Source organism: Lates calcarifer, linkage group LG2 (genome assembly GCF_001640805.2).
Source record: "Lates calcarifer isolate ASB-BC8 linkage group LG2, TLL_Latcal_v3, whole genome shotgun sequence".
NCBI classification, from domain to species: Eukaryota; Metazoa; Chordata; class Actinopteri; family Centropomidae; genus Lates; species Lates calcarifer.
In genome coordinates this window covers 8950370-8966752 of record NC_066834.1, presented here as the reverse complement: position 1 = coordinate 8966752, position 16383 = coordinate 8950370, and the positions used below count along the sequence as shown (strand labels likewise).

The following is a 16383-nucleotide window of genomic DNA, read 5'->3' as shown; positions in this document are numbered from 1 at the left end:
TGTGAAAAATGTTTGACTGGGAAAAAAAACAGCCATAAATGCAATGTGTTTACGTAGCTTGTAAACAAATTCATGGCAAGGAGAGCTCCAGCTGATGCAAGATTGTAATTTTTTATGTGAAACTTCACAGAACAGGCAGAAAGTGAACAAGCAAGAGAGATACAAGAGAGGAGGAGACTATAAACAGAGTGCAAGAATGTGTGTATGTATTTGCATATGCATGTGTGTTTGTATGTGCACGTCAGTGGCCTGGAGGAATGGAAGGAATTCCCTGCTTTCCTCTACGTGGGCGTAAGGATTTTGGAGGGGGGGTGTCTCCTGGCTGTTATGGCGTGACTGTCTAAGCTCAGGGGCAGAGATGCAACAAGTTTCACACAATATCCACAATCCACACACAGAATATGTGTGTATGTGTTTATTATCGTGGCTTTGCTTCAAGGTTATGTGAAACCTGTTTTTGTTGTGGGCAACACACACAACAGAGACAAGGGACAAATACCATCTCTGTCTTTCTTTTTGTTTGTGTTTGTCAGCAGCAGTGTAGGGACATGGATGTGTGAGTGTTTCAGGGGTACATGAAAACAAAGTGTATGAGAAACCCACACACACACAGTTATAACAATAAAAGTGAACACAAACAGACGAACAAATTAAAACACTCTTGCTTGTCTCTTGAAAACAAGTGAGGGTCTTGCATGTCTGTGTGTGTGAAAGAGAGAGGGAGAGGGACTGTATAATAGGTGTTGAAAGCCACCAACAGTGGAATGTGTTTCCTTTGTGTCCTCGTTTCTCTCTTTCCTGTTTGCAGACACTGAGACACAGAGGTAACTGTGCTTGGCTTCCTCGGGTCTGAGGACGAGCAGACGACACTAATACACACACAAACGTTCGCAACTGTACATGAAAACTACGGAAAACACATCACAACACATGACAGAACTCACACACACACATAAAAACACAAAGAGAAATTGACAACAGCTAATGTCAGACAAAACCAGGCAGGTTTACTAATTTTTTCTTTTAAATAAACATCTTATTGTATCTGATGCTGAAGCTCTCACCTGACTGAGGTAATGGTATTCTTCAGGCTTCTTGAGGTGAAAGGCTGTCCTCTCGTCTTCACTCGCTCCTGCCAGCAGGTAGTAAAACACATGGTAGTTTCTAAAAAAAAGTTAGGAACAAAAAAAAGATGGTTAGTTAAATTTAAACTGCAATATTTATTGTTCACTAATCAAAATTAGTCTTTTGTGTGTTTTTATGTGAGAGTACCATTTAAATGTAGTACAAAAATATTTGCTTCCTGAAATGGTTAATTAGCTCATGGTTAGTAAAAGTAATGGAAGACATTAGCTCTGCATGTTTAACTACAATAGTAGAATGTAACAAACATTAAGCTAATTGGTTTATATTAAATTCCCTAAAGCCACAATGCTACAGTGGCTAAAACAAAAGCTAACATTAGAAAAAAGTGTAATAATGGCTCAGTTTGTTTGTGTGTATAAGTGTGTATGTACATGTGTGTGCTGGAGGTTAGAGGTCAAAAGTGCACAGCAGCTGTGCAACCAAGAGTCCTCTCGGAGCACGCACACACACACAGACACACACAAGCTTTTATGAGCCTGGAGTCAGCAATTCATCTCAGTAAGAGATGGCTAACGCAGGGGGCCCTCTGTGAGCCCCCCATGGCGAGGTTAACCCTCACCACTCCATCCATCCAGGCAGTCAAACACATTAGTGTCACCCCCACTTAGACCTCAATTCAATTCATGACTCACAGTTTGGCAAACTCAAACAACTTTCTCAGTTAAATTAATTCAAATGCACTTTTTTTTGCAAACTCCAGCTATTTTATACTTGCTTCTAGCGTCATTTTTTCCAAGTTAGTGAAGAAAGTTTTAAGCAAAGTGCAGTTCAAATGTCATGTAAGACTCAACAGATTCAACATATAAGACTGTGTTAGAATTGTCAAAAACCTAGTTTGCTGACAAACCTTCTGTATTTGGGACCTTAAAAACACCATCCATATTTACATCAGTCTTGATATAATGTATTACAAGTCTTGTATACTAAACAATATTGTTGGTTCTGCTGCTTATTATGGAAATAAGCACTATGAAAAATCATTTCACATGAGCGGCACATAGATCGTGTATGTAGTGACAGTATGACTCTTGATAAGATGATGTCCCATTTTGAGGAAGTTGTTGGAGACAACATTTGACAGTTGACAACAGCACTTTTAACTTCATTGCTCATTAGTGAAGTGTCACCTCCTATTTAACAAAACCATGTGCTTCAGTTTGGCATTCATAGGATCATGATTAAAGCTGTGCTTTTCTGGGAATTGCTCACCGCTCATTGTGCTCCTGATAGACCAGCCTTGACTTCTCTAGGAGGTATTTCTCCACGTATGCTCTGAAAAAATACAATAAAAGAGTTCAAAACATCATTTTGTTTTTGTCTGTTTTTTAAGAAAATGAAAAATGATTGTCTCTGGTTCCTTACCCTCTCACAGTGCCGCTCTCCTGGTAGTTCACCTGAATGAACTTGCCAAAGCGACTTGAGTTGTTATTATGAGCCGTCTTTGCATTCCCAAATGCCTGGAGGGGAAAAGAGGAAAACGTGGGAAAGGAGGCCACATATTACATATCTTGCACACAGGTTAGTACCAGACGTTTGAGGTCAAGCTCTGACTCGATGTTAGGTGTGGATAATTTGTTTGTGGGTCAAGCACACAGAGACTTTGGCCTCATGCCAAACATTGTCTTGAAAGGCTGTCAGCCTGGATGGCGCAGAGCAGGCTTTTCCTCTTACATAGTTTCAAACAACATCAGTCCGAGACAGATTAATAACATGGTTTTAGGATCTATTTAAGTCAGAGTCAGACAAATTGCCAGAATGAGGATGAAGGAGCCAGGGCCTGATGGAAAAAAGCTCCTCAGTGAGTAATGGGATCCATGTGGCTGTGTGGAACATGTGTAGTGGTTGTGCTTTAATAAGACGGTCCAGTATTTCCCCTCGCAGCTCTGTTTATGTTGTATGGCTGCCTGGAGGGGAAGTAGTTTTTTCGCCCTATATAAACCCTGCAGTTATTTGTAGCTCCACCACAAGTAAACAAATTCCTCAGTGAATCACTTAGAACGCCCCGAGTCTCGCGTCTGTGGAATGGTAAAACACCCCTCTTTGACCCCACCCTTCACCAGCACCACTCGGCAACATGCAAGCATGCTAGGAGAAGGCTAATGCCAAGCTAATAGGCAACACTGTGGGACTTTGGGATAATCCGAATGCACAAATTTGAAGCTGAAACTGCAAGAAGTCAAGAAGTTCATCGCTGAATTTCACTTGAACTTCAAAAAACATCATGCTGTTTTGTTTTCAGGGTGGGCCATGATTGGCTTGCAGCACTGCTGCAAAGCAAGAGGGAAGAAAAAAATCAGGACAAGCTCTCTTTTTCCAACCGCAAATAACACGTCAAAGTTTCGTCAATGACCGCTGACTCATGGTTTTAAATGGATTTCAGTCGCAAACATGCATAGGGTAATGAATAATGCACCAAGGGTGTGCAAAAGTCTAATGTATTAATAACACACCGCTGTAGGTAAATAAATCAGGATAAACTACTTAGAAACCATGTGCAAGTGAACTGAAAATTGAACAGTGAATTAGAGCAGCACACTGTAAGGCTGTGGACAAAGATCATCATACCATTAAGATGCTTGTGGGAATCAGGGCTCAGACGAACCCAGGACACTTTGGCCTCTGTACTACTGGCAGACTGTGGCTCAAACAACTGGATCACAGCAATGAACTCGCCCTTCATTTATGACTCACCCAGCTGAACAAATCATTAAAATGGGCAGACACTGTGGAAAAACATATTCAACTCTGCTGTCTGGACAAAGAAAGAGCGTGCAAGGTCAAACTGAGGAACAGTGATGGTATAATTTCACATCCAGAAATGTGGGTTTGAAAATGCGATGCTTGATGCATTCGATATTCCCAGAGGAGCTGGTATTCTGTTCACCACTCCATCTGTCTCTGAACTGGCTAACCTGCCTGGTTCAGGAACTACAGGTCAGACGAGGACAGAGTACCATCACTCAGCGTCGTTAAGTAGTGAGAGCTTCCTGAATGGACAGCCAATAAAAACCAAGCACTAATAACAACAACTTGCTCGCAGACGGGGTGAGGAACTCAGGTCAGACAAGTCAGATATCGGACCTTTCAGTGTTTTTTGTTAAATGGCTTGACATTCAACATTTCGTGTTGGGCCAACAGGAAGCAGGATGTGGAACAACTAAAATACTGAGAGCTGATTTATGTCCAAGCGGTGTGTATTCATCCACCTGGTCTGTGTAAAAAAGATGCATAGTTAAAGAGGACATTTTTACAGCCGACAGTTTGTGTTCTTTCTAAATTTGGCTAGCTCCAAATCAACGGCAATAAGCCACAAATCTCACAACAGGAGGGACGTTTTGACATAACAGACGTCTGGAGGGGATGGAGTTTCATACCACCTTTTCAAGAAAGGTTTAATCAGTATGGAATTAAGCACATAAAAGCATCCAAAATAAACTTAAATAAGTCACTGGAGAGAGCCAGCTGTTATTAGGTCACTAAACTAGTTAGTCAGTGTCATGACTAATTCCAGCATTTCAGTTTCTAAGAATAAGTAAAGACATAGCCAGAAACATCAACTATACTGGCCTTACATCATCAGAAGCATTGCTGAAAAACAACAGAGCAATCTAAAGTAACATGTCAGCAAACAAACACATCACTCAGATGGACATTTTTCACCTAAAGTAACCCCAAATAGACCTGAATGCTGAGCAGCCACAAGACAAGCTGTGCTTTCAGTAACTTGTCCTCAACTGCAAACATTATTTTACTGCGTTCTTGCTCTTTCCACCTACACAAACAGCCCATAACAATGCAAATTTGTTCTTGCCCCTTCTCCCATGGGAGTTGTCAGAAGTTATTCTGGGAGATCTAAGTCACTAACTTGAGCTGAAGTCAACAGGGCAGGTTGAGGTGAAGTGGGAAGACTACGACACAAAATCACATCATTTCATGACAACATAACTGATAAGATTTCACTCATATAATGGTAGAAAAGTATTTGAGGATGGATTTTTTTCCCCTTCGGATGGACACAAAGACTCACAGACTCACCAGAGCTGTTTGTACAGACATGATTCGCACCACTTCAGTCACTCCAGTAGGTCAACATTGTTATTCTTGGCTACGAACCACAGACTGAGCCAAAGGCAGACCAATGACAGAGTTGAGATGGTGCCAGCGTGTTCTGGGTGTAATGTGTCTGACAACCGGCTCGGTCAAAGTCATTCGGAGCAGCACAAACAGAAGAGATGCCACAAGGCTGATGTTATGTTTTCACAAGTGAAGTACTTGGTCTGTCCTCATGTCAACATCTGGAGAAACTGTTCAGATGTGTTGAATACTGCGGTCGCTGTGAGAAAGCCTTTTAATTAGGAGTGCTTTGACTTGTGGTTTTATATCAATCAATGGGAAAGTGAACTCAGGTTTTACCTGGGGGCACACAAATCATATTTTTTCTCCCCTGATTTTCATTCTGATGCCTTCTATCAGGGCAGTGACCAATACAATTATGATTCAGCACTTTCTTTCCAATTTAGAATCTATTACTCTCTATAGAAGTGGTTCCCAGTGTTTTATATCTGTACCCCTACAGCCCTGTCAGATGAGCCTAAGTATGCCTTTATCAACACCATATGTCATGTAGGTTTGGTCAAGTCTGTATTTTTATTCCTAATATTAAGATATATATTTTGACTTTTCTGCTCACTTACAAACTAGTCCTCATGCACTCCCGTGTGCAAAACTTCCTGTTATGGCATTACAACTAACTCCTCTTTGCTAAAGGGGTGTTTTATGCATTCGGCCCGACGTAGCTGGTTGGTTTTGTGATTAGAGATGACCCGAGCCCATCCTAAGGATCTACAGTACACAGTATTTCACTGCACTGTGGAAACATTTGCAAAGCTCTGACAATAACACATCAGTTATCTCTCTTCTGTCTTTCTCAGCAGCAAAGACCAGAGTATAAAACAACTAGCAGCTTCAGGTTTATAGCCAGCGTTGACCATTGCTTTCATCTGCTAAAATGACGAGATGTTGCTAATTTCTGGCAAATTGATAGGAAACCATGATAAAAATTCCCATTCTCTCAGTTAAACTTTCATCTATAACTTTCATACATACTTACTTATATCCCCTGATATCCCATATATCAAATCAGTACATGTACTTTTGCCAAAAAATGTTTTTTTATTTGTAGCCTATGAGGTACTGAATCATCTCCAACAAGAAAGTCACAATATAAAAAGGAAGTTGGCTGCTTCTTATTTGTTCTCTTCTAAGAAATAAATTAGACTTCCAGCACCGCCTTACTGTGTTATTCAGTTCAAATTCTATTAATGCTTCGGTCTGTAGTGAGCTAATTAGGTCTTTATCTGCCATCGTATGCTCTGAGTCATGCAGCGCAGAGCAGACACACATTTAATCATATGACGATGACTTCATTACAGAGGACAGAGGGGGAGAGGAGAGAAGAGGAGAGGGAAAACAGTAAAAACAGACTGTTGTCCTGGGTCGAGTCTGCAGGGAGTTGGGAGTGTTTCAGATGGATGGAGGGGTCACGCTAGGCTCTCAGATGGAGAGTGGAGACAAAAGACTGCTTGATTTAACTCACAAAGGGATAATCTTTAAGCAAGTCATCAAATGCTTAGGGTTACAAATGAATTTCCATGCTGGGTTGTGTTTAGAGATCATGTGACAGCATGGTCCTAAACTACACAGAGAAATGCTTTGTCTTCAACTTCAAAGTTACTTAAGTAAAATGGCCATGAGATAAAAAAGGCATTCTTCTAACTCACTGACGGCAAATTGATTTAGGAAAGTGTCACCAAATTTTTAGCATTCCTTCTCTGACAGTAGCTATGGAGAAAATTACTCCAACAAATTGTTCCGTGTGATTCAATGTCTTCAAAGAAGTATTGCTCATTTAACCCCCTGAGGATTCATATCCTCTTCCCGAGCTTTTCTCCAGGCCGACTCATTCACCACAGTGTGTGGACAGGATGTCAACAATGAAGTGAAAGAGCAAGTGACTGAGTCCAGCATGTATCATGGTTATGTCACTGTGTGTGTGGGCAGATGACGCTCTCCAGAGGCTAACTAGTAACCATGCCCCTTGTAATCTCACACCTAAGGTCATGGCGGTCAGAGTGGACTGTGGTCACTGTGGTTGTTTAATCACAGGGGGGGTCTGCAGTCATGGTTCCCAGCTCAGTGAAAGCACGGTGGGATGTGGGTTCTGGCAGCGGCTGCTTCTGTCAAAACAGCCCTCTAAAATGAGTCTGAGTTAGGATGTGTACACAGTTAACTGTCAGCATAAAACATTTAAGAGGCTTTTCTCTTACATGCAGTAAGAGCAATGGACATATGTGAGCTTGGTTGTTATTAGGTTAAAATTGGGATCTGATGATTGTCAGTGGAGGAAAACTCAGGGGAGTTGTTAGAATTAATCCTTTATGGATATCTGTATCATGGCAAACCAATCAACAGTGTGAGACATTTTAATCAAAAGCACAAATGCCAACCTCATTGTGGTGCTAGAGGGAAAAGTCAGAGGAATTTCTGTGTCAAATTTTCATGGCACTCTAAAGGCATCACCTTGGTCTTAAGAAATGTTTTCTTCACTATGTTGTGATATTTTGTAAGTAAGGAAATAATCAGCAGATTCATCGATAATGAAAAGAATTGTTAGTTGCAGCAATAGTATTGATCAAATAGGTTTAGCGTTGAGCTCTAAGACAAACTGTGGAAATACTAATTTACTGGAATTTACTAGACTTTCAGAGACAGAGTGGCAATATACACTGACAAGCTGTGGTAAGACAGTGTAAATGTTTTCCATACATTAATGGATTTCAATACATCCAAATGGGCAAATTTAAGAAACAGGTAACAATCACAGTGGATTAGGAAAAGTGGCTGTGTTTAAGAGATACAAATCATGTATTATTTTTTAAGCATGTCCATGCAAATCACTGACAACCACCATGTGACATAGGAAAATGTGATTCAGCCATCTAAAAAGCTGCCAATGTTTGGTTGTAAGCTTGTTTTAAAAGATCAAGCTTTTTGTAGCACTGCACTAGATCCCACTGTCAGAAAAGCTGTCTTCCATAATTCCCAGTAAGGTCACCATCTCTCTGCCCCAAACACCCCTGGGAGCAAATCTGATGGTCCAGTGAAATTAGCAATGTAGATGTCAAGCGTGACACTTTGTGCAAATCTGGCAAGAGGCATCAGGCTCTTGCAGAAATCTCAGAGCTTTGTTGTGTCCAAGATAATTTCAGCTTCAAATTCTGTTGAAACTGCTGTCACAGCAGTTTATACAGCATAATTCTGTGTGTGCATAATAATGTAAGAGCTGAGTGTTCTCGTACTAAACCCTAGAGCAGAGAAAATCCAAAGAGGTTAGAACTTCTGGAATCAAGGCAACCAGGCAGGAAAATCACGGTTAATTGATATTTCCATATACAGCATCTCATGAAATAAAATTAAATCAAAGTATGTAAACCAGCCATTGTCAGTTTTTCTAGTCAAAGTAGAAAATGCTGCATCAACTGGATCCTTTTCTCAATTTTTCTCTTTCTACAGCCAGGAGTTGGTTAGCTTAGCTTAACATAAAGACAGAGCCTAGAAATATACTGATAACCCAATGCAAAGTGATGAGTTGTCATTTGTACACATCAGTTTTTATGACAACAAGATACATTATGTTAATTAGAGTTTTACAGTTGTTAGTAGGTGGAATTTGACTCCTAAGAGCAGAGCCAGGCTAACTATTTCCCCCTGTTTACAGTGTTAACGCTAAGCTAACCAGCTGCAGCCTTATATCTAATTTATAGATAGGAAAGTGGTATTGATCTTGTCAACTCTCCACCAGTAAAAGCCAAAATGCCTTCCCAAAATGTCTGACTTCTGCTTTCAAGAGTTTGAGAAACAGGGAACTACAGCTGACAGGCATGTTTATACGCGTGTGACAGACTGAAAGAAAGAAGAACTATGAGAAAGAAAACAAGAAAAACTTAATTAGAAAAAGCACTGGCCTTTTGATCAGTGCGATGGCTGACTAAGGTATTTGGCTCAATCAGAATGTCGTTCTGAGCTGGTGAGAGGAAGTGAACATTAGTTACAGGGAGATGAAAGCCAGGCCTAACAGAAAAATAATCACAGATCTCAGGGACTCCTCAGCTATCAGACACATCTCTCATATAACATAAACCTGGAAAAAGCCACATTCCTTAATTACAGACCCCTCAGATGGAAACAAATCTTCCAAACTTAAAAAAAAAAAACCTTGAAATTAGCAAATTCATTTCTCATGCTATTCCACAAATTGTAGATCTGTGTATGAATCCTGAAAGAAAACAGTTTTCATAACCTCAGGCCGCATAAGCAGTTCTCCATCATTTTACTGTTTGAAAGTTGAGCCTATATTAGCCAGGAAATTGTGGGGATAGAGCAGTGAGTGAAAACAAACCATATACTGTAAGATAAGCATATCTGAATACATCCATTTCCCATGTTTACTGATAATGATCTGAGAGAAAGAAAGACCTAAACCAAGACAATCTGATCCTTATATAGCCGAAAGAGAATTTGCAAAAATAATTTTGCAATAACTACTCTAACATTGATTAAAATTGGGTATATCCAAAGACTCAGGAAGACAGAGGAAAGTGATTTCCAGGAGCACAAACAAAAGCCTTATTTGTCATTTGTGCTGTGTATTTTCATCTGGGAGCTATGGAACAGGACTTGAATTGCCCAAAACACAATAAAACAAATGACAATTAAAGGGCTGGTGCATTATCTTTACACAAATTAACCTAGGTTGCACGTTAAAAGTCTAAAAAGTCAGACCTGACCCACCTTCTTTCTAATTTTGAGAGAAACCCTGAGAAAAAAGCTGCTGATTGACCGAAGGACTCCCTGCACTGTTTGTGGGCAGCAGCATGTTTACTTGTTTTCTTCAGTAGTGAGTCAGCACAGTAAGCTGCCCAGTAATTCCTTATCTGCAATAAAGATGACGTATGCTGACTCTCTCGCTCTGTCATCTAATCCCCACTTTATTTGTGTTTCTACTGATTTCACTTTCGCCTTCACATTCTCTCGCACATCAGCGGACAAACAAACGTAAACACGAGCTAAAATTACCGGCAATGCCATCTGTTCTGTTATACGACGAGAAGAAACTGAAATCCAAAGCACAACTTATCACACCTGTGGTTGGAGGCTCAAGAACTTCAATACACCCATGAGATTACAATATCTCTGTGGTGGACTGTTCAACAGGGACAGAAGACAGAACAACCAGAATGAAAACCAAACAGGAAGAGTGTGAAACAGTGAGCTGCTTTTAAAGGCCACAGTTCCTAGTGTTATTGCCAACCATATATATAAGAGAAAATAATTATTACTGAAATTAAAAGTGGTTTCCATAATCTGTTTGGAAAATAACTTTTATTAAATCCAGTTTCAAACTGACACAATGCTTTGAAGTCAGTGATTCATGCCTCTTGTTGCTGTGGCAGAACAAATGCTTCATTCTTTTTACTTTCCATTTGATCTGTCTGCACAAATTCAAGTGTTATCAGGACAAAACCATCTTTACAATCACAAATGTAAAGGTTATACAGGGGAAACTCGCCCTCCCCAGATCTATGAGAAAGACACAGATTCCAGCTCTGTTATTGCTGCTTTCCAGTCTGACTCAGTCTGGATTATTAGTATGCAGGTGCAGTGGGGAGATATGAGGCTCGGCTAAATTGAAGGTTAGTCCTCTTTGTTTTTAAGTGCCCATCGGCACTGAATCCCCCCACCTAACCCCACCTACTGACGCGTGCACACACACAAAGATGTGATGCTTGACAACAGCTCATATACTGAGAGAAAATAAAAAATTATAAATGTGTGTGTTTGTGTGTGTGTGTGTGTGCTTGCAACTATAAGTACAGTACATTTTACATGTAGTGCAAGCACATAGTACAGAGCTCTGTAAAATGCAGCTAAAATTAGAGATGTTGATGAGTAGGCTCAGCTGTGCGTGTGACCACGAGTAGGGAAGTGACATTTCAACACAAATGGAAACTGAAATGGGAAATTAAGGCTGACACTGGGCCTTTCCCATTCCCAGGAGCTAAGGACCCCAGGACACAAAAGAGCTAAACTCATGAAATACAAGTTAATCTAGGACAGTAAATTCAGTATTTTGGGGTTTTGGACTCTCATCATCGATCACTTTATTTGTCCCCAAAAGGCAAATATTTGCACAGCAGTGAAAAACAAAACAAATGATAAAAACAAAACATTGCCCGAATAAAACTGGCAATCTGGTGACATTATCTTGGTTTTTTTGGCCATTTTTCACAATTGCAGACATTTTATAGAGGAAGCAATGGACCTAGCCATAGAGAAAATAATTAGCCAATCAATCGAAAAAATAATATATCGCTGCAGCAACGCTCACGGAGAGTTATTGGAAATGTGACATGCAGACGTGGCTATGTAATCCTTATCAGAGTGTATTAAAGGTTTTACCTCTTAGCAAAAGCTAGGGCTGACCCAAATGCCAAGAGGCTTCGAAGCTTGTACCGTCGCCACAGTAACCGACGTACAAAACAGTATTCGAATGCTGCTGGTTTATTATCAATATTTTTGTTATCATTATTATTATTATCATCATTATTATTATTATTAGATGATACCACAGAAATTTCAAATACCCCATTATGCATTAATTATTGCAACATTAATTACTATTAGTCATTCTCAGTCAAGGACATTTAATCTCAGAGATAGCTTCGTTCGTCACCGCTCTTATCCAATGTTGCCAACATTACCTTCCAACACAAGCTTACAAGTTACAACGATGCTAGCAATGTTTGTAAAAAGTCAAGCTTCTGGAGTAATTTCAAAATCTGTGCCAGACATGCCAAAGGAAACTAAGCGTTCACAAATCTCTGATGAGTTTGGAAAATCACCTAAAAACTTAAAGTAACAGCTGGGCTGTCCTGCAAGTGCTGCAATTCCCTTTTTTCTTTTTATGGGTGTTGATGGTGCAACCTGCATGCTAACAAAGTTTAACATTAGCTTACCATGACAATAAGCCATGGTTGACCAGCTATAAATGTGATTATTGTACATTTTGTAGCCAGTTTCCTTCCAATAAAAATGAAAATCTTTGAAGTCTAATTTATGCCCTTGTCATTCTCCATCTCCCTTGCTCACTGAAGCTTCAAAGGCCCAAAAATGGTGATCAAGACAGCCCTGGTAAAAGCAGTGTTCTGACAGAAAAACGCTTTCAAATGATGTGAACAATAATGGGTCCGTCTTTTTGATTTCTCAAACCAGGATGCAGGGTTGAGTGTCTGGAATCCATTCTAAGTATCTTTCCCCATTAGACTATTTTAAAACACCTTGTTTGGACTTTCCCTTCAGATTCCCTCCATATCGGGCTTTTAGGTCCAGGTGAGATGGCAGTAACTGCACCTAGAACTTGCCTGGAAAATATCTTCCATCTTAAGGATAAGCTATTTTGGGCCATTACACTGGAAAAAGAATCATAACATTATGAAGGCAGGTCTGACTTTCTGCATTCTTCCAAAAAGAAGTTAAACCACATTCCTCTTCAGTGTAACTAGATGACTGAACTTACAGTCCTTTGCTGCATGTGGTGACTATTTGTAGCAGAGGCGCCTTCTTTTTTCGTGAAGCACAGCTGCTTTACAGGATTTATTTCAAACATTGTCGAGATGCCTTTGACGCAATGTCATTTCTCACACTGGCAAACAGTGTCTGCTCTGTTCTTCACTCATTCATCTCATTATTCCTGCTCCTTCTGCCATGTGACAATTTCAAAGAAAAAAAAAAGAAAAAAAACTCTTCCTCAACTGAACTTTTAACCCTCTGTTACATAACAGCACAGAGTTTTTGAAGTGGGAGAAAGGGGTTAACGTGGTCCAAAGATGCAAGATCCGTAGAAACTAATTTCCTCAAACCTGAAGGGGCACAAAGAGTGGCAGCACAAACAAGACCAGGGGAGCTTCTTGTTTCAGTACCGACTTTACCACGACATTCTGGGGTAAACAATAGTGCAGTGTTTCCTCGTGGTAATGAGATGAGGTAAACGAGAGGCTCGGAGAGGGATGAAAACACGAGGAGACCAAAAGAGTGGGAGAGAGAGGAAGAGAGAGAGAAAAAATGAGAAAGGTGTGTGGAGAAGTTTCAAAGAAATGCAGATCACAAGAACTTTTCATTTCATTTGTGCCGGCAGTTCAAAGCTTTTCCCGCTGCAGGGAGTCTTGTGTTAAATAGGTAAAATATATGGTGTGGCTGTGGCCTCAGGATGCTTAGGAGAGCAAACTGGCTCATGTTATGCATTTACTCAATACGGAAAGAAGAAGTGCTTAAAATGTGTTCAGGTCATATCATTTTAGAGTCAGATAAACAAGGAGGAAGTATGTTGAGAAATTCCCAGCATTAGTTTTAATTCATTAAGGATATAAGTAAAATATTAATAACAGCAGGAACACATCCATAACATTTTGTAAATATTAACTTTCTATTGACACCTGGAGCTTCTATCAATACCTTTTGACTCCATACATCACCTGTGGTTTAATTACACGAATAGCATTACACACTGGAACTATTAGTTTAGATGAGGTATTTTCTTAATATAGGAGCATAAACTTTGGTTTTCATCACGGACTACATCTTTAGCTACAAGCCAGATTGCTGTATGTGTTAAAGGAATGAGAAATGTTTATCACAGCAACATATGGAAGCTTAAACACCACCCATCTTCAGATTTTGACTGATGCTGTCAGCCATACAAAGTCAGCTTTCATTCGCCTGACATAAAACCAATTCTCATGTATCACGCTTATGCTTCATGCATCTATATACTTTTGTCTGTGCAGCCTGTGAAAGATTTGATAATAATTGAGGCCATATCAAATGTCATGTTTTGTCCTGGTGCCAAAAGCAAGTGTCTGTACCTGAGCCTCACATTTCATCTCTAAACTTTCTTCTGTGGATGTGACTATTGAGGTCAGTGACAATACAGATAAAACCAGAGCTGTCAAATCAGAAGTGAGAACATTTAATGTGTTAAATATGCACACAAACACAGACCCTTAAAGGCATGAATGACACAATAAGGCCTTGGATCACTTGCTATTATGTGCTGCATCCTGATTTAACCTTACTTCTTTTCCTGCGTGACAGTGTAGTACTATAATTGACAGTATTCGATTAGTCCTCCCATATCAGTAACTGATACAGTTCTTTACCTCATTAAAATAAATACTGATTTAAGTAAACCAAAATAAATGACCAGAACCACAAAGTTCATTCCTGATGATTTAAGGTCTTCATAGTGGGATAAAAATAATTCCTATCTGGTGATAGGAAGCTTAACCATCCTGTCATATTCACTGATAACTGCAGTATATCCATCCTGTACTAAAGCATACTACCTGTCCAGTCTTATTAGGATTAGAAAGGTTAACAAGATGCACACTGATGTTTCAATTTCCAACACATATCAGCACAAAATGTCTTCACTGTCAGTCTTCATTAGCCTGCGCGCCTGCAGTTTTGGAGTTCACCAAAACAGTAGGAGAAGAGCAGATGTCTGATAGTCATGAACTGCTGTCATTCCTTCCACTCTGCCCACAAGCTCAGCTCCGGGCTGTGAGTCACTCCACCGACATATAGAGGAACAAGACCTGATTGTTGGCTCAAATATCAGACTGACCACTGCACCCACTACAATCAGCTACGTATAGGGGAGAGGAGATTGAAATTTGGAAAAGGGACCACACTCACAACTGAAACAATTATTTGATTAAATTAATCATGTGACAATTAGAAACAATTTGACAATTAATTAAGTCATTTGTTTAAACAAAAATTAATGCACTGGTCAGCAGTCAGTTGGTAGTTGTACTTAGTTTCCATCACAGACCTTCTCCAGCTAGCATCAACAACAACCTAAACAAAGTATAAACTAGAAGTTAAACCAGAGCTATCGAGCAGTGTGAGACTGGGCCACCAGGCCAGCATCACTCATACTGATCCACATACACACACTTAATTATGCAAACCAATACACACACACACACACACACTCAGAGTCAGAACCCTCTTGAATCTCTGCCAGCACAATGCAGCACTGCAGACATGGGTGTGGCCTCAGTGAAAGGCCTTTCCCTCAATACTTGTGAATGTGAGGCTGATGTGAAGAACACTGTGCACTTACACTTGCAACTAGAATTTTTAAGTGATATTAGCCGATCAAGACATGTATTTGTGTGTTTGGTTGTACAGTCTGCTGCACGGCGAGTGCACAAATCCACAGTTACAGAACTACAAGTGTTATTGCATCAGTGGTCATAAATACTGGATAAACATCTGAGGCTAACATCAGTGCAACATATTGAACATTAATAATGAGCTGAGCTTTATCCTAAAAAGGACCTTCAGCCTCATCAGATCACATCAAGAGACATGAAGAGACAGCACTAAGGCTGCAACTAATGATTATTTTCATTATGTACCAATCACCTTATTAAATACACAAATTGTTTGAGTTGTAGAAAATCATAAAACAGCAAAAAAAATGCCCATCAAAAATCTCCCAGAGTGCAGGTTCTGGGAAAAATGGTCAATGTACAGTCACAGAAGGCTACAAAGGCCACTTAATATTCACACTTGAGAAACCAGAACCAATCATCAATTCATGAACTAATTGTTTCAGCTCCACAGGACACACCAACAAAGAAAGGACAGGGTGCACTTTCACATAAAGTATAGTAACAGTGATGATTATTCAACATTGCTAACAGTAAAAACAGGGAGAGGGAGGAGAAGGACAGATTTACTTGTCAGTTTGGAATAACACTGTGACTATATCTGGTATTAAAGGGGTTTTATTGGCCAGCACCAACATTTACAAGCTCTCACAGTCTGATGATGTAATAGCTTCCACAGCAAAAATCCCTTTACATGCCATGTTCCCACATCCATGCCCTCCTCACTCGAAATGTTTATTTTATTGGCTGGGTGGGGATAATGTCAGGTTCAAGTATGGCTGTGCACTTCAGACGGGGGATGAGTGAGTCAGTCACACACTTGTGATTTTTTCTGGTTACCGTGTTTGATTTCTTGATGTAAAGGAAATAAGATTTAGATCCTAATGTTCACAGCGGTAAAGTGGATTCTCTATTAGAGGTGAGTGTAAAAAGTGTGAGA

The 16383-nt window shown here is 40.0% G+C and overlaps 1 protein-coding gene across 8 annotated transcripts in view; it reads right to left on the bottom strand.

The window, feature by feature from the left end:
* Nucleotides 1–16383, bottom strand: part of myo9aa (myosin IXAa) — a 97466-nt gene that overhangs the window by 43650 nt on the left and 37433 nt on the right. For all 8 annotated transcript variants that reach the window (XM_018683465.2, XM_051075054.1, XM_018683470.2 and 5 more), the window contains 3 exons: nt 2509–2603; nt 2356–2418; nt 1065–1164 (listed from right to left, as the gene is read on the bottom strand). In XM_018683465.2, coding sequence (XP_018538981.1) covers nt 1065–1164; nt 2356–2418; nt 2509–2603 — 258 coding nt within the window. The remainder of the gene's footprint in view (nt 1–1064; nt 1165–2355; nt 2419–2508; nt 2604–16383) is intronic.